We start from the raw sequence: 26645 nt of genomic DNA, 5'->3' as shown, positions 1-26645 counted from the left end.
GGTCCTCGCCTGGCCTCTAAACATCCCCCCCCCCCCACTTCCAGCTAAACCAGGTGGCTTCACCTTCACCCCCTCCACGCAAGCTGGTCCGGTTCCCTCTCACTGTACCCAAATTTGCCCAGTTTCCCCTCATCTCACGCTAAACTGGTCCAGTTTGTTCCCACACTTTCCCCCAAACTGTCCCAGTTGTCAATCATCCCCCAATGAGCTGGTCCAGTTCCCCATCACCACCTCAAATGGGTCGACTTCCCCATCCACCCTCCAACCAAAAAACCCCCTTCCCCTTCACGCCCCAAACAGCCCGGCCCCCTTCCTGTCCCCACCCCCCTATACCCCATCATCCCTCTCCATGGCATCCAAGTCCACCCCATTACCCCTTCCCAACCCATCCCAGTCCCTGCTGGACTCAGAGCTGGACTCACACTCAGCAAAAGCAGTGCCACCCCTTTATTCTCCTACCGCCCGCTGCAGAGCCTCGGCCACCGCCGCCACATTTGGCTCTAGACACCGGCCCCTCTGCCGAGCTGGGCCTGCCAGTGCCTGCAAGAACCCCTCCATCTCGCTGGGCAGTGCAAAGGCAGGGGCTGCCCGCAGCGCTGGGGGCACTGCCGGCACCAAGGCCTCCAGCCGGGCCACCACGTAGTGCCCACTGGCCACCGCCAACACTGGCATGGCACAGGACAGAGCTGCCGCAAACACCTCGCAGGGTGCCACAGAGGGGACATCATCAGGGTCAGGGTTGTGCCGGGGCCCAAGGCTGCTTTCAGCAGCCCCGGACTCTGGCACAACCCTGGCCCCGGCATCCCACTGCTGTGCAGCAGCCACGGCTGCCGGAGAGAGGAGGAGGATGATGGTATCACTGTCACGCAGTGCCCGGTGGTGCTGGGCGTGCAGCCAGGGCAGTGGCCCCAAAGCCGCTACCCCACTGCCACCCCCCGGTGCTGCCACCACCGTCAGCCCCAGTGAGTGCAGAGCTGCCATCAGGGTACACGCTGCCCGCTCCGCCACCGGCTCTGCCGCGTGCACCAGCAGTGCCCGCCGGCCTTGCAGCAGACCTGAGAGGGAGATCATCAGTGCCAGGATCCCTCTAGGCACCCTGTACCCACCCTATGGTGGGAGCCGTGTTGGGAAGCACCCACGATGGGAAGACGGTCCCCTGCCTCTGTCACCCAAGCTCTGAAGCACCCCCTGTACCCAAGCTAAAGAACAGCCACGATGGGAAGCAGCTGAGACCACCACTGATGTGAGTCCCCCACTCCCCTTGGCGAACCCTTTACCTACCCTAAGGTACAGACATGGCAGGTTGCAATCTGCCGCCCCCCACCCCCCCCATAGGGTTCTCACCCTCTTCTCTGTTTCCCTACACCCCTACCTCGCCTGTCAGGCAGGCAAACATGAACTAATCTGGGTGGGGGACCTCCTCACTCTGTCCTCTGACCCCTCTGGGATAGGCATAGACTGCCCACTCCCCTCAAGGCCCCAGGCTCAACCCACACTCACCCTTGGAGCCACAGCCAGCCCTCAGGGATTTCAGCCATCCTGCAGGAAGGAGAGGCAGTGAGGTCCCAGGAGGGGTCCCAGGCCAAGCACAACCCCCAGAAGTGCACCACTCACCTTTCATGTCCTCCTTCTTCAACAAGAGCAGCAGTAGGAGACAGGCAGCTCCCAGTAGCACTCCCATCCACACAAGTGCCCAGTGGGTACGCAGGTCTGCAGGGCAGGATCTGCATCCACCAAGGGCCCCCAGCACCCAACAAAGGTCTCCAGTGGCTCCACAAGAGGCCCTCCCTCAGCCCTCCATTATCCCTCTCTCCCCCACCGTGGCTGTCAACACTCACACTTGTGCAGGGGACAGGCCCAGAGCGCAACCCCAGTTCTGTTTGATGGGTGCCACAGCTGTGGGGGACACAGGGACATGTCAGACACTACCCAGTCCCTGCCCACTGCCCACTACCCACTGGCTGCTCACACCGACCTGCTGGCACTGCCCCACTGCCACGTCCTGCTGCAGATCCTGCTCCAGCAGCCCAGGGTGCCCTGCTCCCTGCAACAACACAGCAGGTCAGACAGCAGTGCCACCACTGCTGGACACAGGGGTCCCTGTGCCACCAGTGCCACTGCTGCCAGGACATGGGGTCCCTTCCTCTTTACCCTGCTGGTGAAGCTGGCAAGGGGTGTGCAGGCACCCCGCTCCACGGCACACAGTGAGGCATTCCCCCCATGCTCCAGCAGCAGGAGGTCATCGGGGCGGCCGGGCAGCGCTCCTGGGAATGTGCCAGGAGGTGGGTAGGTGGCGAGGGGAGGCCAAGGAGGGGTCTCTCCCAGCTGGACCCACAGGCTGCCACTACCCTCCCACCCCAGCAGTACTCACGGTCCCGCAGGCACTGGGTCAGCCGGACCTGCCCGCCGCTCCACACCTGCCCCAGAGAGTGGATTAATAGTGCCTGGGGGTGATGTGGGGCTGCCCATGGGGCAGCTGTGGGGCAGAGTGGTGTCCTACCTGCACGCAGAGGTTGGGGTGTGGCCGCAGCCCTCCAAACTCCTGGGGTCCCTGTGAGTGCAAGGGATGCTCCATAACTGTCACCACCATCCTTCACAAAGCCCCCAGTACCCCACAGAGCCCCAGTCACCTTTCCCCCAGCAGGCTGCTGCAGGCCAGGGAGGGGTTGGCAGGGCCCGGAAGGCACTGGCTGCCAGCAGGGCACCAGGTCAGCCAGGAGGTCGCAGGGGGCTGAGAGGGAGCAGGTCAGCACCTGCCCCTCGATGTGCAGGACCAGCTGGCTCTGTGCCCACAGTCGCTCCCAGGCCTCAGCATCTGCAGCAGCACCAGGAGAGGAGTGTCACTCCGTGTGGTGTCCCCTCAAGTCCCCCTGTGTCCCAGCCCCCTAAAGCCCAGCCTCAGAGTGAAGGTACCATGAGAGAAGGGGCACAGGGTGGCCCGTAGTGGGTCCTGGGTTTCCGGCCAGACCTGGCAGTGGGGAGAAAGACAAGAAAAGTATTCATACTGTGACCGTGACCTGGCCAGCCCCCTTGGGATGCCAGAGGGAGATATATGGAGTTTGGAGCCCCTCTTTAGTAGCCACTTAATCTGCCACCCCCGCAGTGCCCGGTCGGATGCCCACCTGCAGGCAGAGGCAGGGCAGCACCTCATCGGCAGGCAGGACATAGTTCATGGGACTGCTCTGCTACCAGCAACCAGATGTGGGTCACCCCGTGGCAAATTGCCACCAGCAGGGTCACCCAGGGGGATCTCGTCCCAGGGGACCCTCTCCCAGCACACTGCCTATAACACAGACACAGCTTCTCGGGAACAGGGAGGAGGGCAGAGACCGGAGAACAGACACGGTGGGGGGACAGGGAATGGGGTGCATACTCACCGTGGTCACCACACGTCCCGGCCCACTGGTGCCATGGCTATGGTTGTGGTAGAGCCGGAGTGTGTAGCTGTGCCCTACTGCAGCCCCCTCCACCTCCACAACCACCTCCTTCTGCCCCGGGGAGACCCGCAGCCTGGGCACTGTATGAGAGGCAGCTCAGGTCACCCAGCTCCTGGCACTGCCTGCCCAGCACCGTGGCATGGGGCACAGCACCCCCAGGGTCACTCTCGCCCCTGGTATCCACTGCCCAGCTCTCCCCAGGGGATGCAAACCGAGGCGGGGTGACGCCAGCACCTACCTTGGCACTGGGGTACAGCAGCCTGTGCTGCGGGCCACGAACAGTCTGTGGGGACAGCGAATCAGTGGGCAGGGGGCCACTGGGGCCACTGCAGGGGACCTGCCTGGGCTTACCTGGCACCCGCTGCTGCTGGCTCAGCCTCTGCCGGCCCCGTGAGTTCATGTATGCCGAGATGTGGAGTTCGGAGCCCAGCGGCGCCTCGAAGCACCGGAAGATCACCCAACCCTGGGCAGGAAAACCACCACCCCACTGCGGTGAGGCACCGGCACCGCCAGCACCCACCTCCCTGGGGCACTGGAACAGGACCCCCACACCACACAGATGTGCTGATGCCAGCGCCCACATCCCCAGTGCCCAGGTACTGACAGTGTTGGGACACCCATGCCCGGTGCCCCACATCTACGTACCACGGTTCGGCCGCGCAATGTGGGGACCAAGGGTGCCCAGACCTCCACGGCCACACAGCGGGATGAGGCGTACGCGTGCCCAGAGAGCAGCAGCAGCCCAGTAACGTTGGGCTGGGATGGGCTGGCCCCAGCCGCTGGTGACCACTGTCCCCCATCACTGCTGTCCTCTGTCCCAGAGGTGCCCGGCTGCACGGAGAGGCGGGACTCGGTGGCGGTGCTGGTGGCAGGGGGCAAGGCCAGGCGCACGCGTGCCTCCAGGCAGGGCACACAGGCCAAGGGCTCGGTGCAGCGCAGTGTCGGCTCCAGCCGCAGACGAGCCAGGGCCAGCTCGTGCCTGGGCCCCGGGGGCTCTGTCCCGCACAGCACATCGGCGTCTGGGGGGACAGAGAGGGCAGCATGGGGGTGGAGTCCCCATGCCCTGGGTGGGGTGGGGGCCATGGCATGGTGATGGCACTTACCCAAGAGGCGGCAGGTGAGGCCCTGGGGGAGGCAGGGGTGAGGCCGCTGGTGGTGCCAGGTGCCCGACGCCTGTGCGCTGGTGACACCAACCCACCTGGGAGCAGGCCAGGGTGTCGCGGGGGTCCCCACGGCCACCCGCCGACCCCACCACCAGCACCACCAGCAGGAGCTGCCCCAGGGCGTGCATGGTGGGGCCGGGGCCTCGGGGCGCCCCGGCCCCACGCTGGCTGCTCCCCAGCAGCTCCTCTCCTGGCTCCACGGGCCCCACCGCCGCCGACGGCTCCAGCTTCCTGCTCGGATCCCGGACACCCGGGTCCTTGCGTGGCGTCAGCAACCGCCCTGGGGTGGGGCCTCCCGTTCCCGCACCGACCTCGGAGGGCTCCGTGTCCCGCCACCTTTGGGGACGGCTTGGGGCCCCACAGAGACGAGTTGGCTCCATGGCACGGGCACGGTGCCAGGCTGGCCCCAGGCAGCCGCAGCGGTTGTGGGACGTGGTGTGGCAGCCGTGCCAGCACAGGCTGTGCCCAGCCGGGTGCGTCCTCTTGCCCCTCCGTGCTGCAGAGGAGCACTGGACAGCCCCTAATCCTCCGGAGAGCCTCAAATCCCCCCCAGTACACCAGAGAGACAACAGGGCAGGGTGAAATGACACCTTTATTGCTTCCACCCCAGATCAAGTCCTGCTGGCAATGTCGAGGCAAAGAGCAGGGCCGGGCTGTGCCCAGCACCTGCCTCTCTAGCCACCTGTGCGTAGGCAGGGCCGGAAGCCTCCCCATCTCTCAGCTTCTTCCTGCACCACCCCAACTCCTCGCTTGGCTGTGGCACCCTAAGGGGCTTCTATGGGCTCTCCTCTGGAGCAGGTCCCTGTATGGGAATAAAGCTGTCCCTGCTCGGGACAGCATCTCTGCTCCTGGCCACAGATGACAGCTGGATGCTCACTCCAGCCCCAGCAGTACACTCCATGACTGAGGCCAGTCCTGCTTGCACCCCCGCAGCCCCTCCTGGGGCACCTGTGGATGCCCCTCCTGCCGCTGCAGCGGGCACATGCTCACCTGAGCCCTGCCTTTTCCTGGCAGAACCCCTGCCCTCACCGGGGGGCTGCGTCCAGCCCTGCACCCCCTGCAGCCATGCCCAGCTCAGGCCCAGCCTGGGCACTCAGGTGCCAGAAGCTGCACCGGGGGGCTGGGGTTGGGGACTGCCTTCCCTAGCCCCCACCTCCAGCAGCCGATGCAGGAGGCCCCCTGCCCTGCCCCAACGGCAGTGGCGAGGGGCCGGGGGGCTGCCCCGCAGGGCACCCAGCAGACCGGGCAGCTGCCGGGGCAGGCGGTAGGTGGGCAGGGGCCGAAGGGGGCGGGGGACATCGCGGGGGCTGCAGAGCCGGCTGAAGTATGCCAGGACCCACCCGCCGCCGCGGCCCTCCGCCCCCAGCTCCCCATGCAGGCAGGCCATGGCTGCCCCAAAAATGTCATGGGCATCCCCGGGCGTCCCGTCGGCGATCCCGACCTGCCACCGATGAAAGAGCCGGGCACTGCCCCGGCTCCAGAGGAGGAGGACAGTGCCACGCTGGCGGCCCACGCGGCCCCGCTGGGCATAGAGCCAAGGCAGGGCACCTGCCTGACCCAAGCCACCTGCTTCCCACAGGTCCAGGCGCACGTCACAGCCCAGCCCTGTGCGCAGCCGCTGGGCCAGGGCACACACCAGCCCCAGGTGCTCCTCTGAGTCTGGAGAGTACAGCAGCAGCACAGGGCGCCTGCCAGGGACATCTGCAGGTTGGAGGGGACAGCAGTGACATCTCAGCTCCGTGTCCTGCTGGCATCCCCTGGCATCCAACAGCATCTGCCATCCACCACCCTGGGACCCCCTGCAGCCCAGGAACTGGCAGCCCCTGGCACTCCAACCCCTCTTGTCATCCCTCCTACAGCCCCCTTGGGTGCTCCTCACCATCATTTGGCCTCCAGGCACCACGGCAGTTGAGGAGCAGCACAGTCACCACCAGTCCCAGCGCCAGCACCAGCCCCAGCAGCCCGAAGTGCCTGCGGGAGACTGGGAGAGGGGCAGTAAAGGGGCTGTCTGCCCATTTCCACTGCCCCCTGAATCCCCTACAGGACCCTCTCTCACCATCGGGACAGAGCAGCTGCTTCCGAGCAAAATGCACGTCCGAGCGCCACACCTGGGGAAGGGGCTGGGTAAGAGAGGGACAGTGTTTGGTCCCCCATAGCACAGATGACCGCACAAAGGTCACCTTACCAGCACGCAGCTGCCCAGGACCTGCACTGGCAGCAGCAGCGCCAACTCCCCTGGAGCAGAGCCCTCTAGCTACAAAGTACAAGGGAAGGGTCGGTGCAGGTCTGTACCCACCACGTCCCCCCCAGCCCTGCACCACTTACCTGTGTGACAGTGTAGAGCGGGGCCTCGGGTTCACACTGCCCACCCCGGCGCTGGCACAGGGCTGCACTGAAGGCTGCAGGGATGCGGGAGGTGAGGTGCAGATGCAGCTGGAGCCCCCAGACACTCACTGAGACATTCCAGGCAGTCTCTGCGGCCATCAGAGAGAGAGGGGAGGTTGCAGGATGCCCAATGGGGTGAGGGGTGCAAGGGAGCCCAGGGCAGGGCTGTGCTTAGCCCAGGGCCGCCTCCTGCCCATAGGACTTACCTGGCTGGTGGGGGCACTCCACATGGCTGCTGTTCTTGTAGGAGAACTGAGGGGAGGTAGGATCAACAAAGGGCAGGGTGAGCTGCCCTCACCCACCACAGCCCCCCAGCCCCTTCCGAGATGGTGCCCACCCACCCACAGGGACTTACTCGGAAGCAGAGCTGGGGGTGCACATCCACCTTGTCCAGTATGTACACCTGGAACAAATGGAGACTGTGTCACAGTTACCATCTCTGACCCACACAGCCCACAGGCACCCCAGTGCCCACCCACTGCCCTATGGGGACCCTGAGCTCCAGTGGATGCCTCAACCAGTGACATGGTCCCACATCCTGTGACACTTCAAGATCAGGAGCCCTCACCTGCTCATCCTCACTGGCTGTGGAATTGGGGATGTCGTGACAGGGTGCAGCCTCATCTGCGGCCTCCCTCCAGCAGAGGGTGGCCTGTGGGTGCAGGGGGCAGCTGGCACTCAGCACCATTGCCATCTGGTCCTTGCTGCTGGTGCTGTAGTCATGAAAGCGCACCGAGGACCACAGTTCGGGGCCATCTGTGGGGCACCACATCAGCGGGGTGAGGAGACAGCGAGGCACACCCTTGGGATGCAGCTCCCCTCCCCACAGGCACCGGGCACTCACAGGCATCTGGCTGGTCACGGAAGGGGCAGTGCTTGCTCCGTGGGCTGTCATGGTGGGAGTAGGAGGCCTGGGGCAGCAAGAGTATGATGGTCAGAGCAGGATAGGGCCCCACCCCTCATGCAAGGGCAGAGGAAGGGGCTCTGGTGGCTGTGGGGGAGGGCAACCCACCTCAATGCACAGGCAGGGCACCAGAAACTCATACGGCAGTGAGATGTGGTGGCCTCCTGGCACCAGCACCTGCAACACGGAGGGAGCATCAGCTGGCAGGGATTGTGTCCCTCAGCCTGGGGGATGGGGGTGTCAGGGGGCAGAGCCATTACCTGCTGGTGGAAGGGCTGGGGCAGCTCCTCACACTCCAGGGCCAGCTGGTGGCACAGCCGCACCATGAGGGCAGGACCCGCGGGCACCCACACCTCAATGGCCCGCACCTCAGGGACCCAAGCATGGGTAAAGACAGGTCCTGCAGAGCAGGCAGGGGGTCAGCTGGTACCGGTGTCCCCCCAGGACACCTCCCAGGCCCTTCAGTCTCACCGAGTGGCTCAGCGGTGACCATATGGCTGCAGCTTAGGGCCAAGCCCCGATCTGGGATGGTGCGAAGGGAGACGAGGACTTGCCGCCCGCTCTCTGCCGGGAAGCAGTCGAACTGCACCTGCCACTGCGGGAGCAGGGCGTCAGTGGGGGGACTCCGGGCCTTGCTGTGCCCCGCTCCACTGCCCACCGCAGACTCACCGTTGAGCTGCCCAACACCCGGCGTCGCTGCCAAACCTGCAGCCAGCCAGCCCGGTTGGAGTCCAGCTCCAGGAAGGTGAGCTGCAGTCCCCGGACACCGCCGAGCTCTGCGAAAAACCGGCGTGGGGTGCTGACATGGGCGGGGGAACTGGCTGCGTGTCCCCTGCCGCGGGGATGCCCGGTCTCGCCAACCCCGCCCGTACCTGAGGTGGGGAGGGCCAGGCGCACCCGCAGGCAGGGCTGGCAGGGATGCGCGGGCAGGCACAGCCGGGCAGGGCTCAGCGACAGGGCGGGCGGCTCCAGCGGCGGCACGGGGCGGGTAGGGCGGCGGCAGCGGGGGCGGCTCAGCGTCCTGTCGGCTGCAGGGGGAGAGCAGACGGGGGGCGGCCGTGCGCCGGGAGTCCCGCAGGCAGTAGGAGCCCCGGGGACTGGGAGTGCTTGGAAGGGGGAGAGCCTCGGGGAGTCCCGGGGAGGTGTAGTCGGAAGGGAGGTGCCCCGGGGATCCAGAGTCCTGACAAACCGGGAGCCTCGGTGATTCGGAGTCCTCGGAAGCGGGAATCCTTGGGGCTCGGGAGTGCTCGGAAACAGGGAGCTCCGGGGATCCAGAGTCTTTGGAAGCGGGGAGCCCCAGGAGCCAGGAAGTTTCGGGGATCGGGAGTCCTCGGAAGCGGGGAGCCCGGTGCCCCGGAAACCTGGAGCGCCCCGCCCCCGCCCCCCCATCCTCCAGGACCCAGCAGCCGCGGGCGGGGGAAGCCCCACCACCCCGCCGCACCCTGGAGCCAGTATCGCCGGGCAGGAGCAGCCCCGTGCTGACAGCCCTGCCCCGCCGCTACTCACCGGTGGCCCGGCACTCCTGCAAGCAAAGAGACGGGAGTGAGCGCGGCGCCGCCCGCCTCCCACCTTCCCCCGCCACTTCCCTTCCCCGGCACTCACGAAGTTGGCGGAGACCCGGAGGCGGGTCACGGCGGCCCCTGTCCTGGACGGTAGCAGCAGCAGCAGCAGCGCGGCGGCAGCGGCGAGCAGCACCGGGCGCCCCATGGCCGAGCGCCGCCGCTCCCCGCCCCGCCCCGGGCCGGCCCCGCCGCATTCCTCCACCGGCACGTGCGGCCCCGCCGCACCCCACCCCCCCCCCCGCCAGGCGGCGCTTCCTGCGGTGCAGACACGCGTGGGAGAGCGGACGGTGCTTTATTTCCATAGAGCAACACGCGGAGGAAGGGGCACGCACCCCAGGGACCCTCCACGGCCCCAGCCCTCGGGGGTCTCCCCCTTGCATGCGAGCTCGGGGCCGTGGTGTGGCTCAGACACCCATCCCGTGGTCCCCGAGGATCCCCCACCCACCGGAGCTGCGCCAGCGCTGCCCCACAGGACTGAACTGCAGAGCTGCAGCACCTCACGGAGCCCGCCTATCCCCACTCATTTCTTCTTCTTCTCCTGCGTGCTAGTGAACCAGGAGTCCAGCAGCTTCTTGCTGTAGTAGAGTTGCCAGCCATGCACCTGTGCGGCCACCACCACCACCAGGTACATGACAGAGACGGCCGAGAAGCCGAAGATGAAGCGGTAAGCTTTGCCGTGGCGGTACAGCTGCTGTGCCATGGGGAACATCTCCATGGCCCCGTAGATGAGTGGAGCTATGGAGAAGAGGCCGGTGCTGATCATGGAGAGTACCAGGTAGCTGATGTTGTTGCGGGGGAAGGACAGGAGGCCCAGGAGGGAGGGCAGGATGCTGAGCAGGTAGGGATACTCCCACTGGTAGGGCATGGCCACCTGGTCGTGGGGCAGCAGCTTGAGGTGCCCCACGACCATCTGGGCCAGGAGCAGCAGCCAGATGACCACATGCATGTAGATCAGCTTCTTGATCTCCGACTTGAGGGTCACGCTGGAGAGAGAGTGTGGGGCCATCAGGGCCTGTTGGGGTCGCGTGTCCCCCCCGGAATCCCGGGAAAGGGGACACCTACCTCATCTGGTAGTGCGAGGCCACGCGCTCCCGGTGCTGGAAGTCGCTGCCATCGGTGCCGGCGGCGCGGGGACCCCCGCGGGAAGCCATGGCGCTGTCCTGGGGAGACACAGCGTCAGGCGGGGCCGCCCTCCCTGCCCGCCTCCCCAGCGCAGCCCCGGCACAAGCCCCCCGGGCCTCCCCCCAACAGCGACAGCCCCGGGGCTCCCTCCCCGTGGCCGCCCGGCCCTCCGGGACATCCCCGCCGTGATCCCCCGGGGGTCACACCCCCGGCCCGCCGCTCCGCTCCGTGCCGCACCTGCGGGCGGGACCCTCTGCCCGCGCTTCCGCTGCTCTATGGCCGCGGCCGCCGGCTCCGGATGCCGGGGGCACCGCTCGGCGCAGGCGCGGCGGTGCCGCCATGGCGGGGACCGGGAGCAGCGCCGCCGCCGCCGCCGCCGCCGCCGCCGCCGCGCGCGGGCTGGCGCGCCCGGGAGCGGGAGCGCGCGCCGCGAGGTCCGCGCAGGGAAGGGGTGTCTGCACGGGGGGCGTTTATGTGCGGGGTGCGTGTGTGCATGGGCTGCACGCCCACGGGGGCGCCGGCACCTGGAGATGCACACGCGTGGCGGCTGCTGGGAGCGCACTGGGGACGCACACGCGTGGGTACAGAGGGGCTATGAAGTTGGGGTTATGGGGGGCTTGTGGCACTGGGGACGTACCTGCGGGGTTCACCTGCGGATGTGTGAGCACAGAGGGGCTGGGGAAGCACGAGGGTGCGGAGACTCGTGGAGAGGAGGGCGGACAGCGGCGCGTGGGATTTATGGACACGCAGAGTGGGGTGCAGGGTAGGTGCTGAGGGAAGTCCCACCTGTGCCCCCCTGCCCACTCCATCCCCTGCAGGCGGAGGCGGCCGCTGGGCCCCAAGGAGACGCTGAGGCTGTTGGAGGGCTCTGTGGTGCACCGGGAAGGTACCTGCGACAGGGGAGAATGGGGGCAGGGGAGACAGTGAGTGAAGTCCATCCTGACCAGCTTCCCCTCACTAGGAGCCCTGTTGGCACTGAGCAAGCCCCCCGGCCTCCCCGTTCTGGGTGAGTACAGGACAGCAGTGGGGGGTCTGCAGGGCTGGGGGTGCCTATGTGGGGGGCTCAGCAGGTGCTGACCTGCCAGCATCTCCCCAGGGCGGCCTGGGGACCTGAGCCTGGATGCGCTGCTGCCGACACTGAGACGACGCCTGGGCCTCGCTGCTGAGCTCCACGTGGTGAAGGCTCCTGCCAGGTGGGGTAGGAAGTTCCAGGCTGGAGGTCCTGGGGTGGAGCTAGGGCTGCCTTTCCCCCTCCAGGTTTCAAGCAGCTGTGTCCCACAGGGAGTATTCTGGCCTTGTCCTCCTGTCCAGCTGCTACCACACCACTAAGAAGCTCCAACAGTTCTTCACCAGTGCTCGTTCAAGAGGCCAGTACCCTGCTACATATCGGTGAGTCCTTGGGACCCTGCCATGCTGGCATGGAGGTCCTGTCCCCTTCTCACCACCTTACCCTGCAGTGCCATCACCGTGGGAGTCCCGGCAGAGGTGGAGGGTGAAATCTCCACTGGGCTGTGCTGGCAGCAGCAGGGGGACAGAGCCATGGTAAGGGGGTGCTGGTGGGCTGGGGCCACGGTGGGGGTACCCCAGGGAGCGCTGAGGGCTGTGCTCTGCAGGTGGTGCCAGTCCCAGCGCCAGGACGCCGCAGCCTGGCCAGGAAGGATGTGAAGAGCACCCTGACACGCTACCGGGTGCTGAGTGCCGCGGGGGGCTGTGCCCTCCTCCAGCTCCAGCCCAGGACGGGTGAGTGGCCCTCCAACACCTCCACCACCCTAGGCATGCTTCCTGACCCCTGCAATCTCACCTTGTCCCTGTTCCTCCCCAGCCTTCCCAGAACAGCTCCAGGTGCACCTGACACTGCTGATGTGCCCGGCCCTGGGTGACCATAAGCACTCTTCCCGCGTGGGCAGGGTTCTGGGAGTGCCTTTCTTTCTGAGCCTCGAGACTGCCCCGACCCGCACTCAGGTACATGGCCAGGGTGGATGGGTGGGACATTCAGCACAGCCCTCAGTGATCCCACTGAGCTGCCCACTCACATTGCAGGTACTGGACGAGGAGTTGCTGTCCCAGCTGCGGCTTTCTCCACGGCAGCTCCATCACCTCCCGCTCCACATCCACCTGCAGGAGCTAGTGCTGCCTGAGGGCCCCCTCTCTGCCCCTCCACCACCCTACTTCCTGCACACTCTGCGCTCTCTGGGGCTGCCTGAGCACTAGGAGCCCTAGAGCTGCAGGGGGACACCCACTCCACCCTTCTGCTCTCTGCCACCCCATTAAAATTCCCCCCTGCTGCCTGGGTGGCACTCAGCACTCAGTTCTTTTCTTGGCACACAGAGGATGCATTTCTCCTGACTGTCCCTCTGGCATTGCTGAGGGCAGCAGCCCTGCCACCACTCTCTGCCTGCCCTGGTTCCAAGTGCTAGAATGCAGCAGTTCATCACCCACCGCAGCTCTGTCTGGCAGGGGCGACCACAGGCAGGAGCAGAGGCCGCTTTTCCTGCCTGCTCTCTGCCCTGGCAGCCCCAGTTCCCACCCACAGCCCCATCCCAGGGGCAGTCCTGGCCCTCCCCACAACTCTCACACACAGAAGGTCCGAGACAGACTTCTTATCACAGAATTACTTTAAAGGGGAGGGAGGGAGGGAGGGAGGAGGTGGGTACCACGACACAGCAGTGGGAGCTCTTTAGGATGAGAGGCAGCCAGTGTTGGCTCAGCAAGGACAGGTAGGGTGCCGTCCACTTCTGGGGGTGTCTCAGTGTCCCAAGTTTTCTGCATCCCATTAGGAGCTGCTGTGTGCTTCTGCTCCAGGCACGGGGTCCTGGTGCTCTGTGCAGACAGAGGTTGTTGCAGGGGCCTGGCAGGAGGGAAGGAGCGTGCAGAACCCTGGGTTAGCCAGGGGTTGCTGGGGGTTCTCTGGGGTGGTGGCACTGGCACCCAGTCCAGGGGACAGCCATTGTTCTGGGGCTGCCCAGGCAGGTGACCAAGCCGTGGCAGCCCCTTGCTCCCAGCAATGGAAGCCCGAGGCTTTGGTGGTGCTGGTGGGTCAGAGCTGGTGGAAGAGCAGTGGCTCTGTTGCCCCAGAGGAGACAGCTTCTCTGTCGCTGTTCTGGGCTGGGTCACCTGGGTGGTTCTGCCCCCTGAGGACACAGAAGACTTGGAGGCACTGGGCACCATGATAGGAGATCGCTGCTGTGCTCTCTGGGGCACCTGGGTGGTTCTGCCCCCTGGGGACACAGGGAGCTTGGGGGCACAAAGCACAGTGGTGGGGAATTGATGCTGTGCTCGCTTGGGTACATGGGTGGCTCTGGCCCCTGGGGACACAGGGTGGTGGGGAGTATTGGCCACAGTGGTGGGGGGCTTGTCCTGGGCTTGCTGCTGTGGTGACTGGAGGTTCTTCAGGGAACAGCCTTTGACCATCAGCTTCACACGTGCTGACAGAGGCTTGGGCACAGCTGCCTGCAGGGAGACAGCAGGTAGTGGGGGGCTCAGGGTGTCTGGGGGGTGTGTGACCCCATCCCCCCAGCCTACCTCCTTGTAGATGAGCTCAAAGGCTCCAATGGAACAGGTGGGGTTGTCCTTGCGGTCGAGCACAAGGCACAGCGTGTCCCGCTGGACGTTGGCACAGAGCCGTCGCGTCACTGCCGAAGAGGGGCTCGTGGTGGGGCAGGAGTTATCTCCAGCAGCCAGGGCTGGCAGTCCTCCCCAACAAGAAAGTCAGCCCCGTAGAGCTCGAAGTTGCCCTTGCGGAAGCACACCCGGTCCTGGGCACTGCGCAGAGTATTCAGGATCGCCGCCTTCATGCCAGGCACCAGCACCCGGTGCCAAGCATCTGCCTGTCCCAGCTGTGCCAGGTATTCCTGGAACTGCTTGTTTGACCAGATCTTGTCAGGGGGCACACGGGGGTCCTGATCTGGTGATGTCTTGTACCACTTCTGGACGGAGATGTTGCAGAGGTACCTGGCACTGGGTCAGGGAGAGTGGGGCTGGGTTAGGGGGTGCCAGGGTGCTGGGGTGTGGGGAGCTGGGGTGAGGGGCACTCACCGCTCCAGGCGATGCAGGGAGAAGGGCCGGGAGCAGAAGCGCAGGTAGCATCTTGGTAGAACCAGACGGTCAGTGGCTTCCAGTCAGTCACAACAAACCATTGCCGGATGTCGAATTTGGTGCCAAAAATGGTCAGCAGCTGCTCCACGTACTTCTGCACCACCCATCTGCCCACCTGCACCAAGGATGCTGTGCAGCTCCATGCCAGCTGCAGCATCTCCTCCAGCCGCATCATGCAGACGATGCCTGGGAAACATAGTCATAGTGGGACCCCTCCTAAATGGGGAGCTTCTGCGTGCTCCCCACTTCCCCCAGCCTTACCCCTGTCTTGGGATTCAGCACCAGGCTTGAGGATCCAGACGTTGAGCTTGCCCTCCATGTCAAGCTGGGGCAGCTTCTCTGCCAGGCTCTGCAGCAGGTTCTGGCACTGCTTCCGCTGCTGTCTGGTCAGCACCAGCCCTGCCCCCTCACTGTGGAGGGGAAGGGGGCCTCAGCAGCAGCCCTGCCATGGTGCCCCCCTCCCCCTGTCCTACTCAGCACTCACTGTGCCACACGGTAGTATTGCTGCAGGAAGTGGTCCCAGTTGATACATGTCCTGCAGGGGGACGGGGTGCTCCTGTCAATGTTCCTGGTGCTGCAGAATGTCCAGGTGCTGCTTACAGACCTCCAGGGCTTCCTCCACCAGCTCAGGGTACAGGGGGGAGCCTGGCTGTGCTGTGGAATGCTTGGGGTGAGAGATGTGACTCCTATGCCAGCCTTGGGGCCAGAGCCTCCCTGTGGGATGGGTGGCTTTGGGTGCACGGGGATGGGGTTGGGAGCAGAGCACCCATAAGCTGGGCTAGTAGGAGGGAGTGGGAGATCCCAGGCCACAGCTGTGAGCAGAGGCTGTGCCTCCAAGCTCAGCCATCAGTTTTCCCTAGCTGTACTCTCTGCCAACATCCCCAGGCCCAGCTCCATGTACTCACCTGCCCCCTTGGCAGAATTTGGGACCTGCTCAGTCCTCACTGGCCTGTCCCCAGCCTCCTCCAGGGCCAGTTTGAGCAGGCTGCGTGCTGCTGTCAGGCGGAAATCCTCTGCAAGAGGGAGGCATCATCCCCAGCCAGTCCTGCACAGGACATTGGAGCAGTGGGAGCACAAGGAGGGACGGGAGGGCGAGAACCTTCAGCTCACCAATGAAAGCTTCTCGATCATCCATGGTCCCCAGCCGGTAGCACCGGGGGAAGAAGGTGTTGGGGTCAGCTTGCTCAATCCACGGAAGGTTTTGTAGGCTGAGGCACAGCCCCTCCTGTTTAGAGGAAGTTGTCAGTCCCTACTGGACCTCATCCCCCTCCCCAAGGGCTCCAGCCTCCCACCTTGGTGGTGAACGCGTCCACCCGGGCATAGCGGTTCACCGTGCTGTCCTCCTGCAGCAGCTGACAGTCAATGGCCTCAAGGAAGTTGGTCCAGATGAAGTTCAGCAACTGGTCCCGCACCAGGTAGGACTGGCAGAGGGAGGAAGCCAGGGTGGGACACAGAGCCCCCATCCCACCCTCATCCCCTGTCCAAGGCTGTGCCCATGCCTGGGGCAGCTGCAGAGCTCAGCGCCAGCCCTCTCTTCTAACCATGAGGTCATGGATGCCGTCGGGGTCCTCATCACACTGCTCTTCCTCCTTCTCAGCAGGTAGCCATGGGTAGTGCAGGGGGTCTGTGGTCCCCAGAAGAGGCTGTGCCCCACCACGTGGGTTCAGCAGTACCTTCCTCTGCCTCCCACCACCATTACTTGGTCCTGTCTGCAGCTGCTGCTTGTTTTGGTCTCCACAATGCTGCTCCAGCTGTCTGCCCATGCCGGGGAGCTTCCTCTCCACCCAGCCCCGGGCTCGCAGCAGGCGGCGGATGATGGGGTAGGGGCCCTGTACCGTGAAGATGATCTTCTCCTGTGCAGAGACCAGTGGGTTCAACCAGCCCCAGTCCTGGTGCCTCTGGCTCAGCTTTCCTGAGCCAGAAATGCAATAAATGCAAGCAGGTGGCATTTGAGGGGTGTGAAATCAGGTCCCTCACCTTAATGGCCATTTCCACATGCAGCTTGGCCTTCTTGAGCTGCTCACGGTTAAACAAGCGCTGGCAGCCAGCCTGGTGGCTGGTGGTGGTGGCTCTTGAATGCCCTATGAGGACAGCCCTGTCTGAGCCCACTGTCCCCATGTCCCCAGTCCCACAGGGCAGGCATGGAGAGGTAGAAAGCACTGACCTGCCTGCCTGACCTGACCTTTGGGCCCTTGAAAGGGCACTGACCTGCCTGCCTGACCTGACCTTCGGGCCCTTGAAAGGGTAGTCTCTGACCTGCTGAGCCTTGTGCCAGTGTCCCAGCTGCACTGCACAGTCCCAGGATGCCCCACTGTGCCCTCATCCCCAGCCTCCAGGGCCGTGAGGTGGCTGAAGTGTACCCTGCTCAAGTGCTGTCTCTGTCTGGGGGTCTGTGTGCCTGCAGTGCTGCTCTCTGTGTCACATTGTCCCATGGTAGCCTGAGGAGAGCTGTGGGTGGCTCTTCCTCCTCTGTGCCAAGCAGGTTGTCCTGTTCCCCTGTCCTGCTGGGGACTTAAGTCAGAGTCCAGCACAGGACTCCAGTACCACAGTACCACAGATGTCAGAATGCAGGATGTGGCTCCCCCAACCCCAGCTCCAGCCACCACGATGGCTCCATTGCACGGAAGGGGGGACACAAACAGCCCCCTATGCCCATGGCCAGCCACCCCCCACTCAAACCTCGCACCCTGCCCGAAATCCTTCTGTGCCCCACAACCCAAGCCCCTTGCTGTCCCCAGGCCGACTTCAAGTCCTTTCATACTCTCCTGACACCCCCCATGGCCCCTCGCACACCACCAGGGCTGACCCCACTGTTTGCTGTTGCCACACTGCGCCCCTCCGGTTCCATGTCCTGCTCCCATTCCATGATCTGTCCCCCAAGGCCACAGTGCCCTCCCCCCCTCCCCCGGTGCGGCCCAGAGCGGCGGGAGGGAGGAGACGGAGGCGGCGGATACAGCAAACAAGACCGTTTAAAAAACAAGACGAGACAAGGGGCAGCGGCCGGGGCCGCACTGCCGCAAGCGGGGGCTGCTCCCGCCCAGCCCAGAGACGGGCGGGCAGGGCCCGGCCCCGCCCAGCGGTCCTCGAGAAACGAGAGCAGGCACAGGCACAGTGCCCGGTGGGCACAAGCACAGGGGAGCCACGGGGTCCTGCACCACGGCCTAAAACTGGAGAGAAAACACATGGCTGTCAGTCCCTGCTTGCAGCGCTCCGAGAACCCTCACCACCCTCCTGGCACCTGGGATGGAGGCTGAGGGTGGCCACTGCTCACAGGGATCCATGCTCAGCTTCTCCCACTGCCTCCCCAGGCACTGCACATCCATCTCAGCACCCACCAAAAGGGTCTCATCCCCTAAGGCTGCTGCTGCCTCTGAGAAAGCCCTGGGGGTCTCGAATCTGGCACTTTACGAGCAAAGGGGATGCAAGCACCTTCGGCATCCTTTCCTCCCTGTCCCCAAGCAGTTCCTTAGGCAGGGAACTCCTCCTCACTAATGGGACAGGGGGACTCTGGGCACAAGGGACACACTGGCTTTGACCCCACCCCCCACTCCCAAAATCAGAGACCCCTCCTCCCATTTCAGAGTCTCACATTCTTAAGGAACTCCTCTGCCACTATGCGGGCCCTCGCATTGACAGAGAGTTTCATCTCACTGATTTCCTTGTCAATCTCCTCCATGAAGTGGATGACAAAGTCCACCAGCTTGTGCTTGTACATCTGCTCCGTGTGGAAGTTTGTGATCAAGAAGCTGATATCATAACCCTGGACAAGAGAGAAGCACCCTAGGGTTTAGCACCCAAACCACTGGCCATGCAAGCTCACATCCCAGTTCTGCACTGGGCACCCTCCCAGTGGCAGGAGCTGTTTTGTCCCCTCCCTGTCACCTCACCTCCACGGGCTTCCTGCGCAGAATAAAGAAGTTCTCAGCCCTCATCATCATAAAGCGCATGAATTTGTGGCACAAGATCTTCTCGATCTCGTCAGCCTGGAGAGAGAAAGGGGAAGTGAGGCTTCCCCACAGGCTGAGGTGCCAGCCCCCCGCCCAAACCCGCCCTCACCTGCTTCACGGCGATGCTGACGCGCACAGAGTTAATGGAGCCCTCGATGAGGACCTTCTCCTTCTCGTTCCTGCTGATGATCACCGGCTGCAACAGCAGCTCTTTGCTGCTCCTGAGAACAGAGGGAGGGCAGGAGTGACTCAGAAGGAAGCATTTAACATTTACCAGGGAAGGGGAGCCGCAGGGATCACGGGGATGTGGGCGCTTTCGTACAGGATGCTTCCGTGTCCCGAAGATGTTCCTCCTCAGGGCAGACGCTCTCTCGGTCCCAAGCTAGATCCCCTTCCTCCTCCCCGCAGCCCCCCGGCTCCCTGCCGGCACCGGCCGTGTGCCTAAGGGCTGGGGGTGGCCAGCGCACGGCAGCAACGGGCCAGCGGTCCCCAGGGCGGGCAACCAGGGCTCCGCAGGGCTCTCTTGGTGTTCCCTCCCGCCCCCGTACCTGACTTCCACCTCGGGCTTGTTGTGCCGCTCCACCACCTGCGAGGAGAAGTTCTCCAGGCACAGCGCGGCCTGCAGCGTAGCGCGCACCGCGTTCAGGTACGGGCGCAGCGTGGCAGTCTGTGGGGACACGGCGGCGGCGTCAGACCCCCCGACCGGAGCCCGGGGGTCGGGTCTCGCCCCCTGCCCCAGCCCCCGATCAGCAGCCCGCAGCCCCGCTTACTCCGCCGGCCCCGGTTCCGACCCTGCCCAGCCTCCCCGCTGCCACCGCTCCTCACGGGGCGCCCCCCGCCCTACCATGGTGGCAGCGGAGCTCCGGTCCGGCCAGGCGGAAGTGGCTGATCACCTCTTCCGGGATGCGCGGCACCTCCCACTGCGGCGGGAGGGAGGGGGGGCGGCGGGAGGCTCCCGCCCTGCGGCCGGGCCCCCCCCCGCGGCACGGAGCCGGGTGGCGGCGGCGAGACTTCGCGCGGCTCCCCCCGCGCCGCGCCGCGATTGGTACGGGCCTGTCAGCGCTTCCATATTAGGGAAGGGAGATGGAGGGCGGGCTGGGCCAATGAGCGGCGGCGCGGGCGCGGCGCGGCCAATGGGCGGCGCGGGGCGGGGCGCCCGCGGGGCCGGAAGGGGCGCCCGGCCCAGGCCCGGCCCCGCGGCCTCCGCTGCGCCCCGGGGCCGCCCCCGCCTCGTCCCCGCGGCCCCCCGGCGATCTCCCCCCGGTTCCCCTCGCTGATCCCCCCGCCGGGTTCCTCGGCGCCTCGGTGATCCCCCCCCGCCTTGCTCCCTCAGCGCCCCGGTGATTCTCCCCACGTTCCTCTCGGCGCCCCGGTGATCCCCTACCCCGGGTTCCTGAGAGCCCCGATGCCCCCCGACCCTCCGTAGCCCCTCGCTCCACGCCGTTCCCTCCCGGCTCCCGCGGTCCCCGGCTCCCCCGTGTTCCCGTCGGTCCCCCAGAGCCCACTCGGTGCGCGGTCCCCAGCGCCATGAGCGAGCTGAAGGACTGCCCGCTGCAGTTCCACGACTTCAAGTCGGTGGACCACGTGAAAGTGTGCCCCCGCTACACGGCCGTGCTGGCCCGCTCGGAGGACGATGGCATCGGCATCGAGGAGCTGGACACACTGCAGCTGGAGCTGGAGACGCTGCTATCCTCTGCCAGTCGCCGCCTTCGCGTCCTGGAGGCTGAGACACAGGTGCTGGGGCCGCGCTGGGTCAGGGACAGACTCTCTGTCTGGCTCCTTCCCACCAAGGGGCTGCCTCTGGTCTGCCCCTGCCCAGCGCTGGGCACAGCCTCTTATGGGACACCACTCTCTTCCAGATCCTGACGGACTGGCAGGATAAGAAGGGCGACCGGCGGTTCCTGAAGCTGAGCAAGGACCACGATGTGGGCACGTCTGTAAAACATGGGAAGCCCAAGAAGCAGAAGCTGGAGGGCAAAGGGGGCCATGGGACTGGGCCTGGGCCCGGCCGGCCCAAGTCTAAGAACCTGCAGCCCAAGATCCAGGAATATGAGTTCCAGGATGATCCCATTGATGTGCCCCGCATCCCCAAAAATGATGCTCCAAACAGGTGTGTGGGTGTTGGGAGGCATTGGGATCATCTTTCTCCTTCCTTGGAGCACATGGCACAAGGGCTGCCTCTAGCCCGAGAAAAGAGGAGCCACAGGTGGAAAGGGGACGTGTGTCACCTTCCACGTGCCCCCCTGCAGCTCCCTCTCACAGTTCATCCGTTCTCGCAGGTTCTGGGCATCGGTGGAGCCGTACTGTGCCGATCTCACCAACGAGGAGGTCAGAGTCCTGGAGGAGCTGCTCAAGCCACCAGAGGATGAGGCTGAGCATTACAAGGTGAAAAGCTCCTAAGCCCCTTTCTCTGCCCTCTCTCCCCATCCCCTCTGGCACCTCACAGTGACTGTTCCTGCCTGGGATGCTGCCGTGGCACTGGTGAGGTGGGAGGCAAGGCAGAGGCTCCAGGAGCTGTGCTGAGCCTTGCTCTTGCAGATTCCACCGCTGGGGAAGCATTACTCCCAGCGCTGGGCACAAGAGGACCTGCTGGAGGAGCAGAAGGACGGAGCCCGGGCAGCAGCTGCTGCCGACAAGAAGAAAGGTGTCCTGGGGCCACTGACTGAGCTGGACACTAAAGGTGCCCCAATCCCACCCCTGCCTTTGCCCAGAGGGGCTGGGAGGGCTTGTGCCCAATGGAGCCAAGCCCAAGAAAGGCTGAGGTAGCCCTGCCCCACTGCTCATGTCTGTGCCTTTGGGGTTGCTTTTTCCCCTCTCCCACTTCTTCCCAGATGTTGATGCCCTCCTGAAGAAGTCAGAAGCCCAGCACGAGCAGCCAGAGGATGGGTGTCCCTTTGGTCCCCTGACACAGCGTCTCCTGCAGGCCCTTGTGGAGGTGAGGGGCTCCAATGGCACTATGCCATGGTGGCCTGGCACTGTAGGGCATTGCTGCCAAAACCCAGCACTGTAACCCTTCCCTCGTGCTCCCTTTGCTAGGAGAACATCATCTCCCCTGTTGAGGACTCCCCCATCCCTGAGATCACTGGCAAGGACTCGGGAGCTGACGGTGCTGGCACATCTCCCCGCAGCCAGAACAAGCCCTTCAGGTGAGCAGCTGAGGCGGGCCCAGAGCTCAGCGCTGCCCGTGGGTGCACCGAGCACGCTGCTGGCTCCCTGCCACCGTGAGTCACAGGGAGCAAAGGGCGTGTGGTGGGCAGCAGCCACTCTCACCCCGGCAGTGTCCCCCACACCAAGTCACTGGAGGGGCGGATCAAGGAGGAGCTGGTGGCCCAGGGCCTGCTGGAGTCGGAGGACCGTCCGGCTGAGGACTCGGAGGACGAGGTGCTGGCCGAGTTACGCAAGAGGCAGGCAGAGCTGAAGGCGCTCAGCGCGCACAACCGCACCAAGAAGCACGAGCTGCTGCGGTGAGAGCGAGCGGGCTGGGACGGGTGCAGGCAGGGGGCTGCCTGGCAGGGCCTGACGCCCCCCTGTGCCCCCCAGGCTGGCCAAGGAGGAACTGCACCGGCAGGAGCTGCGGCAGCGTGTCCGCATGGCTGACAACGAGGTGATGGATGCATTCCGCAAGATCATGGCTGCCCGGCAGAAGAAGCGCACACCCACCAAGAAGGAGAAGGACCAGGCCTGGAAGACCCTGAAGGAGCGGGAGAGCATCCTCAAGCTGCTGGATGGGTAGCAGGGACCAAGGACCCCCCCATTCTGTGTGGACCTCACCCGCAGGGGGCTGCCCTGCCTGAGCCCTGCCACCACTGGATGGAACTGGCGCAGCCTCCGTGCCCTGAGTCTGGTCAGCCTCCCTGCTCGGATGAAGGAGCCCAGCTGCTGTCCCCCTCCCTGTACAGGGCTGTCACTGACCCGAGCTGGGTACCCCGTGGAGTTGCCGAGGTCCCTCCCTTGAACACGCCCACCCCGGCTGGTGGCTTCCACTCTCATGTCCCCCCTGCACTCCCCTGTTACTCGGGTGACATCAGCCAGGTCACTGCAGGGGCCAGATGTGGTGGCTGTGATGGTGTGATTCCCACGGTCCCCTGTCCCTCTCTGTGATGCGGGGCAGGGGGAGATCCCAGCCCCACGGATGGACTGGGGGGAGTGGGGAGGGGAAGCGGCTGGAGGGGTGGGGGGTCTGGTGGGTGGGTGGCCGTGCTCTCCATGTACCGGTGGTTTCGATTGCCGCGAGCACCGGCAATAAAGGCAGCCGTGTGCAGGTGAACGGTGTGGTGACACTGGGGGACAGCCCTGCCCGGCTATGGGGTGGGTCCTGCTGGTGCCGGGCTCGGTCTGGGGAGGGGGCCGTGGAGTGGCGGGGCTGGGTCTGTCCCGCAACTCCACTCGTGTCTACCCGAGGAATGCCCTCGCATCCCCACGAGAGATGCACGGGGGGGGGGTGTGCGGGTGATGCCGCGCCGCGCTTGTCGCCGTCCCGCGCTTTTCCCGCGTGTCCACGCGCGCCCGTCGTCACGCGTGTCCCCCCTCCTTCCCACGGCGGCCAAGCCGCCCCCTCCCATTGGCGGCGGCCGCGCGCTTGCCCGCCCCTCACCGTGACGTCAGCGCTGTCCGGCGGCGCCGCGCCGGGAGGAGTCGCCGCTGCTCCGCCGCGGGGCCCGGGGCCGGGGCCGTCGGTAAGGGCGGGCCGGGGCGGGGGCGGCGCGCCCACGCGCGGAGGTCGTTCCCACGCGTGACACTGAGTAGCGGCGGTGGAGCTGCGCATCATCCGCGCCACGCAGCTCTGCTCCCACGCGTGTCCCGCCCGGCGCCGCTGTGCCAGCTGGCGGGCGTGGGGAATGGCGGTGGGGACCCCCCGTGCACCTACGCGCGTGTCTGGAGCCCTCCTGCTGCCTGCCCGCCCCGCACCCGCCCCATGGGCGGGCATCGGGAGGGTCCCAGCGTGTTTCCCCACTGGGGAAATCTACGCCAAAACTCCTGCGTCGACACAGCTTGTTCCCATCACCCCACGATGACAACCACCTCCCCGTAGCACCCTGTCATCCCCGTGTCCCCATGCCATTCCAGCACGCTGACAGCCTGTCCCCACTCGTGTCACAGGTGGGAGCGGGTGGCCCTACAGGGCACCATGCCGCTGGGGCAGGATGGGCCCAGCTGGAAGAAGAGGATCAAGGATATTCAGCGGATCTATGATTTCCGAGATGTCCTGGGCACGTGAGTTGCAGACTGGGGTGACACACGAGTGACAGCCCACTCGTAGGGATGGGTCTGGCCCCTCAGGCTTTGCACAACCATCCACGTAGAAATAGCTCAAATCCTGGCCCAAGGTGGGACTTGCATATGAGGGGACAAGCTGTGGGGCCACCTCCCTCTGGCGCTGGCTGGTTCCTGGGCTGTGCTGAGGGTACCTGAGGGTGGTCCCCTGGCTGGCAGAGGGGCTCCTGGCAGTGCCCACAGCATGGTAAGGCTCTTAGGCTGGATTAGCAGGTTAATTATGTCAGGGATTAGGGCCCAGCACAGCGCGAACACACTGCCTGTCCCTCCTGTCTCTTCCCCACCTGGGCACTGCCAACAGCTCTGGCTGGCTCCTGGGTGCTACAGGATGGCACAGCGGAGGGCTACTGCAGCCCACATGGAAGCTCAGCCCCAGCACAGCTCGACCTCGGCAACACCACAGCCTTACCCTGCCTGATATGGGGATGGTGCAGGCACACTGGGAGGGCGGAGGGTTCCAGGCATCCTGTCGCTGCCAGGATCCATGTCCGGCCATCCCAGCCAGCCGCTCCTGCTTGCTTTTCTCCTATAAATAGCTGGACTTTCTGCCTGTCACCATGACAATCATGGCATGGCGGCATCAGCAGCTCTGGCTGGTGGCCCCTGTGCCCTGCTCATCCCTCCCCCCCCCAGGGGGGCCTTCTCCGAGGTGGTCCTGGCGGAGGAGAAGGCGACGCGGAAGCTCGTGGCCATCAAATGCATCGCCAAGAAGGCTCTGGAGGGAAAGGAGACCAGCATTGAGAACGAGATTGCCGTCCTCCACAAGTAGGGGCCGTCCCAGCAACAGGGTGGGGGTTTCACTCTGTGCCCCCCCCAACCCGGCACAGCCCCCCACTGCCAGCACTCATTGCCGCATGTTATTGCCAGTGCCCAAAATAGCCAGCGGCGCGTGATGGCCTGCGGCGCGGAGCCTGGCTGCTCCCCGTTCCCTGGGGGCTGGGGTGGGGGCAGCCTGGTGCCCTCTCACCATCCCCCTGTGCCTCCCCCTGCAGAATCAAGCACCCCAATATCGTGGCCTTGGACGACATCTACGAGAGTGGCACGCACCTCTACCTCATCATGCAGCTGTGAGTGACGTTGTGGGGCTCCAGAGGGGCGGGGGGGCCATGCTGACAGGTGCTGACCGTCCCTGCAGGGTCTCAGGGGGGGAACTCTTTGACCGCATCGTGGAGAAGGGCTTCTACACTGAGCGGGATGCCAGCGCCCTGATCCGGCAGATCCTCGATGCCGTCAAATACCTGCATGACATGGGTATTGTCCACCGTGACCTGAAGGTGAGCAGCTGAGTGGGGACACACACAGCACTGTCATGGCACCAGGCAGGAGGAGACCCCAGTGTCACCCCTCCCTCTCCTCACAGCCCGAGAACCTGCTCTATTACAGCATGGATGAGGACTCCAAGATCATGATCAGTGACTTCGGGCTGTCAAAGATCGAGGGCTGTGGCAGTGTCATGTCCACAGCCTGTGGCACCCCTGGCTATGTGGGTGAGTGCCTACCATGGGCTGCCACCACCCTAGGTGTGGGGTTGGGATCCCCCCACAGGTTGGGGTCCCCCCTCACCGCTGCCATCCCCCCCAGCCCCTGAGGTGCTAGCACAGAAGCCCTACAGCAAAGCAGTGGATTGCTGGTCCATCGGAGTCATCGCCTACATCCTGTATGTATCCCCCTTCCCCTCCTGGGGGCCTGGCACCTTGGGGCTGCCTGGGACTAGCAGCCCCCTCCCCACTGCCCCGCTAGGCTCTGTGGTTACCCTCCTTTCTATGATGAGAACGATGCCAAGCTCTTCGAGCAGATCCTGCAGGCCGAGTATGAGTTTGATTCACCGTACTGGGATGATATCTCAGACTCAGGTGAGCTGGGACCACCAGGGCAGTGGGGCCTGTGAGCCTAGCGCAGCTTCACAGTATCCAGAGGAATGGTGGACACAGGCACTCAGAGCTGCTCCATGCTCTGTTCCAGCCAAGGACTTTATCCAGCATCTGATGGAGAAGGACCCTGGCAAGCGATTCACCTGTGAGCAAGCCCTGCAGCATCCCTGGTAATGGGGAGACCTGTTGCTGTCTGCCCCCCTCTCCAGCTCACCCCACAGCAGCCATGGGATAGGGGTGCCCTGGCTGACTTCTGTCTTGCTACAGGATTGCCGGGGACACGGCCCTGGACAAGAACATCCACCAGTCAGTGAGTGAGCAGATCAAGAAGAATTTTGCAAAGAGCAAGTGGAAGGTGAGTGTGGGGTGCTGGTGGGTGTTAGGGGGTGCAGCAGCCCCTCAGGCACCCCATACCAGCTGACGGACACTGTGGGGTCAGTAGCAAGCTTTCAACGCCACGGCGGTGGTGAGACACATGAGAAAGCTGCAGCTGGGAACCAGCCAGGACGTCCCTGGGCAGACAACTCCCACGAGCCCCGGCGAACGGTTGGTCGGGGGGACCAGCAATGGTGAGCCCCAAACCCCCTATCTCCATCCCAGACCCCTCAGGGCTGCCACCAGGATCTCACCCTGTTCCTCCCTGCAGGGTCAGAGTGTGGGCACCCACCCACAAGCAGAGCTCAGCGTCTCCTACCAGACTGAGCACGGCCCCACATAGCTGCCTCCAAGAGAGCCCGGGGGGTCCAGCCGTGTGGGGTGGGGGGGCTCTGCAGTGCAGGAGCAGGGGAGATAGTGTGGGGGCACCCTGCTTGGCTTGTCCTGTTATGTGGAGCTGCCCCCACTGCAGCCTCACAGCAGAATCCTGCATCAGGGCAGGAGCACACC

At 65.0% G+C, this 26645-nt stretch overlaps 8 protein-coding genes across 15 annotated transcripts; 3 read left to right on the top strand and 5 right to left on the bottom strand.

Annotated features, from left to right (window-relative positions):
• Window positions 1-424: 424 nt before the first annotated feature.
• Window positions 425-4995, bottom strand: IL17RC (interleukin 17 receptor C). 3 transcript variants are annotated; one of them, XM_068202026.1, is made up of 17 exons: window positions 4636-4995; window positions 4541-4562; window positions 4083-4456; window positions 3789-3900; window positions 3676-3720; window positions 3378-3517; window positions 3123-3185; window positions 2914-2968; window positions 2631-2815; window positions 2501-2551; window positions 2372-2417; window positions 2152-2264; window positions 1976-2044; window positions 1839-1896; window positions 1615-1710; window positions 1501-1539; window positions 425-1055 (listed from the first exon to the last, which is right to left on the bottom strand). In XM_068202026.1, the coding sequence occupies exons 1-17, from the start codon at window positions 4978-4980 to the stop codon at window positions 448-450; spliced, it is 2421 nt and encodes an 806-aa protein (XP_068058127.1). In that variant the 5' UTR covers window positions 4981-4995; the 3' UTR covers window positions 425-447. The 3 variants fall into 3 exon arrangements, with proteins under 3 accessions (XP_068058127.1, XP_068058128.1, XP_068058129.1); XM_068202027.1 differs by having other exon boundaries at window positions 3123-3182; XM_068202028.1 differs by lacking the exon at window positions 3123-3185.
• Window positions 4996-5173: 178 nt separating this feature from the next.
• IL17RE (interleukin 17 receptor E) lies at window positions 5174-9831 on the bottom strand. Of its 6 annotated transcripts, XM_068202025.1 has the most exons (16): window positions 9492-9754; window positions 9396-9411; window positions 8762-8917; window positions 8559-8665; window positions 8361-8484; window positions 8150-8289; window positions 7998-8066; window positions 7830-7896; window positions 7554-7741; window positions 7341-7388; window positions 7192-7237; window positions 6926-7074; window positions 6786-6854; window positions 6657-6708; window positions 6480-6581; window positions 5174-6301 (listed from the first exon to the last, which is right to left on the bottom strand). In XM_068202025.1, exons 1-16 carry the CDS (start codon window positions 9594-9596, stop codon window positions 5694-5696), a joined length of 2046 nt encoding a protein of 681 aa, XP_068058126.1. In that variant the 5' UTR covers window positions 9597-9754; the 3' UTR covers window positions 5174-5693. The 6 variants fall into 6 exon arrangements, with proteins under 6 accessions (XP_068058126.1, XP_068058125.1, XP_068058122.1 ...); XM_068202024.1 differs by having other exon boundaries at window positions 6480-6708; XM_068202021.1 differs by having other exon boundaries at window positions 6480-6708; window positions 9396-9831.
• Window positions 9725-10941, bottom strand: JAGN1 (jagunal homolog 1). Its single transcript, XM_068202035.1, has 3 exons — window positions 10811-10941; window positions 10514-10611; window positions 9725-10434 (listed from the first exon to the last, which is right to left on the bottom strand). Exons 2-3 carry the CDS (start codon window positions 10600-10602, stop codon window positions 9972-9974), a joined length of 552 nt encoding a protein of 183 aa, XP_068058136.1. The 5' UTR covers window positions 10603-10611; window positions 10811-10941; the 3' UTR covers window positions 9725-9971.
• On the top strand, window positions 10913-12884 carry RPUSD3 (RNA pseudouridine synthase D3). The gene is made up of 9 exons (XM_068201405.1): window positions 10913-11007; window positions 11392-11459; window positions 11535-11579; window positions 11670-11766; window positions 11885-11962; window positions 12031-12115; window positions 12187-12313; window positions 12396-12535; window positions 12614-12884. The coding sequence occupies exons 1-9, from the start codon at window positions 10913-10915 to the stop codon at window positions 12782-12784; spliced, it is 906 nt and encodes a 301-aa protein (XP_068057506.1). The 3' UTR covers window positions 12785-12884.
• A 288-nt stretch (window positions 12885-13172) lies between these two features.
• Window positions 13173-17520, bottom strand: TTLL3 (tubulin tyrosine ligase like 3). The gene is given in 13 exon segments (XM_068201982.1): window positions 13173-14023; window positions 14096-14241; window positions 14244-14530; window positions 14609-14660; window positions 14663-14854; window positions 14930-15078; window positions 15153-15232; window positions 15234-15322; window positions 15574-15681; window positions 15779-15893; window positions 15961-16089; window positions 16210-16521; window positions 16646-17520. Coding segments are annotated over 13 exon segments (2634 nt in total). The 5' UTR covers window positions 16787-17520; the 3' UTR covers window positions 13173-13189.
• Window positions 17521-17619: 99 nt separating this feature from the next.
• On the bottom strand, window positions 17620-19616 carry ARPC4 (actin related protein 2/3 complex subunit 4). Its single transcript, XM_068202011.1, has 6 exons — window positions 19460-19616; window positions 19164-19282; window positions 18725-18836; window positions 18556-18651; window positions 18258-18428; window positions 17620-17835 (listed from the first exon to the last, which is right to left on the bottom strand). The coding sequence occupies exons 1-6, from the start codon at window positions 19460-19462 to the stop codon at window positions 17830-17832; spliced, it is 507 nt and encodes a 168-aa protein (XP_068058112.1). The 5' UTR covers window positions 19463-19616; the 3' UTR covers window positions 17620-17829.
• A 444-nt stretch (window positions 19617-20060) lies between these two features.
• Window positions 20061-22882, top strand: TADA3 (transcriptional adaptor 3). The gene is made up of 8 exons (XM_068202001.1): window positions 20061-20349; window positions 20475-20725; window positions 20895-21000; window positions 21154-21295; window positions 21447-21550; window positions 21652-21761; window positions 21894-22079; window positions 22156-22882. The coding sequence occupies exons 1-8, from the start codon at window positions 20143-20145 to the stop codon at window positions 22346-22348; spliced, it is 1299 nt and encodes a 432-aa protein (XP_068058102.1). The 5' UTR covers window positions 20061-20142; the 3' UTR covers window positions 22349-22882.
• Window positions 22883-23179: 297 nt separating this feature from the next.
• CAMK1 (calcium/calmodulin dependent protein kinase I) lies at window positions 23180-26595 on the top strand. Its single transcript, XM_068202005.1, has 12 exons — window positions 23180-23291; window positions 23716-23829; window positions 24523-24654; window positions 24882-24956; window positions 25025-25163; window positions 25250-25376; window positions 25471-25546; window positions 25630-25742; window positions 25852-25930; window positions 26028-26115; window positions 26203-26329; window positions 26407-26595. Exons 2-12 carry the CDS (start codon window positions 23744-23746, stop codon window positions 26460-26462), a joined length of 1098 nt encoding a protein of 365 aa, XP_068058106.1. The 5' UTR covers window positions 23180-23291; window positions 23716-23743; the 3' UTR covers window positions 26463-26595.
• The last annotated feature ends 50 nt before the right edge of the window (window positions 26596-26645 follow it).

This window comes from Anomalospiza imberbis, chromosome 11, assembly GCF_031753505.1.
Source record: "Anomalospiza imberbis isolate Cuckoo-Finch-1a 21T00152 chromosome 11, ASM3175350v1, whole genome shotgun sequence".
Classification (NCBI taxonomy): domain Eukaryota; kingdom Metazoa; phylum Chordata; class Aves; order Passeriformes; family Viduidae; genus Anomalospiza; species Anomalospiza imberbis.
The sequence above is the reverse complement of the archived record's forward strand: the minus strand, read 5'-3'. Positions and strand labels throughout refer to the sequence as shown.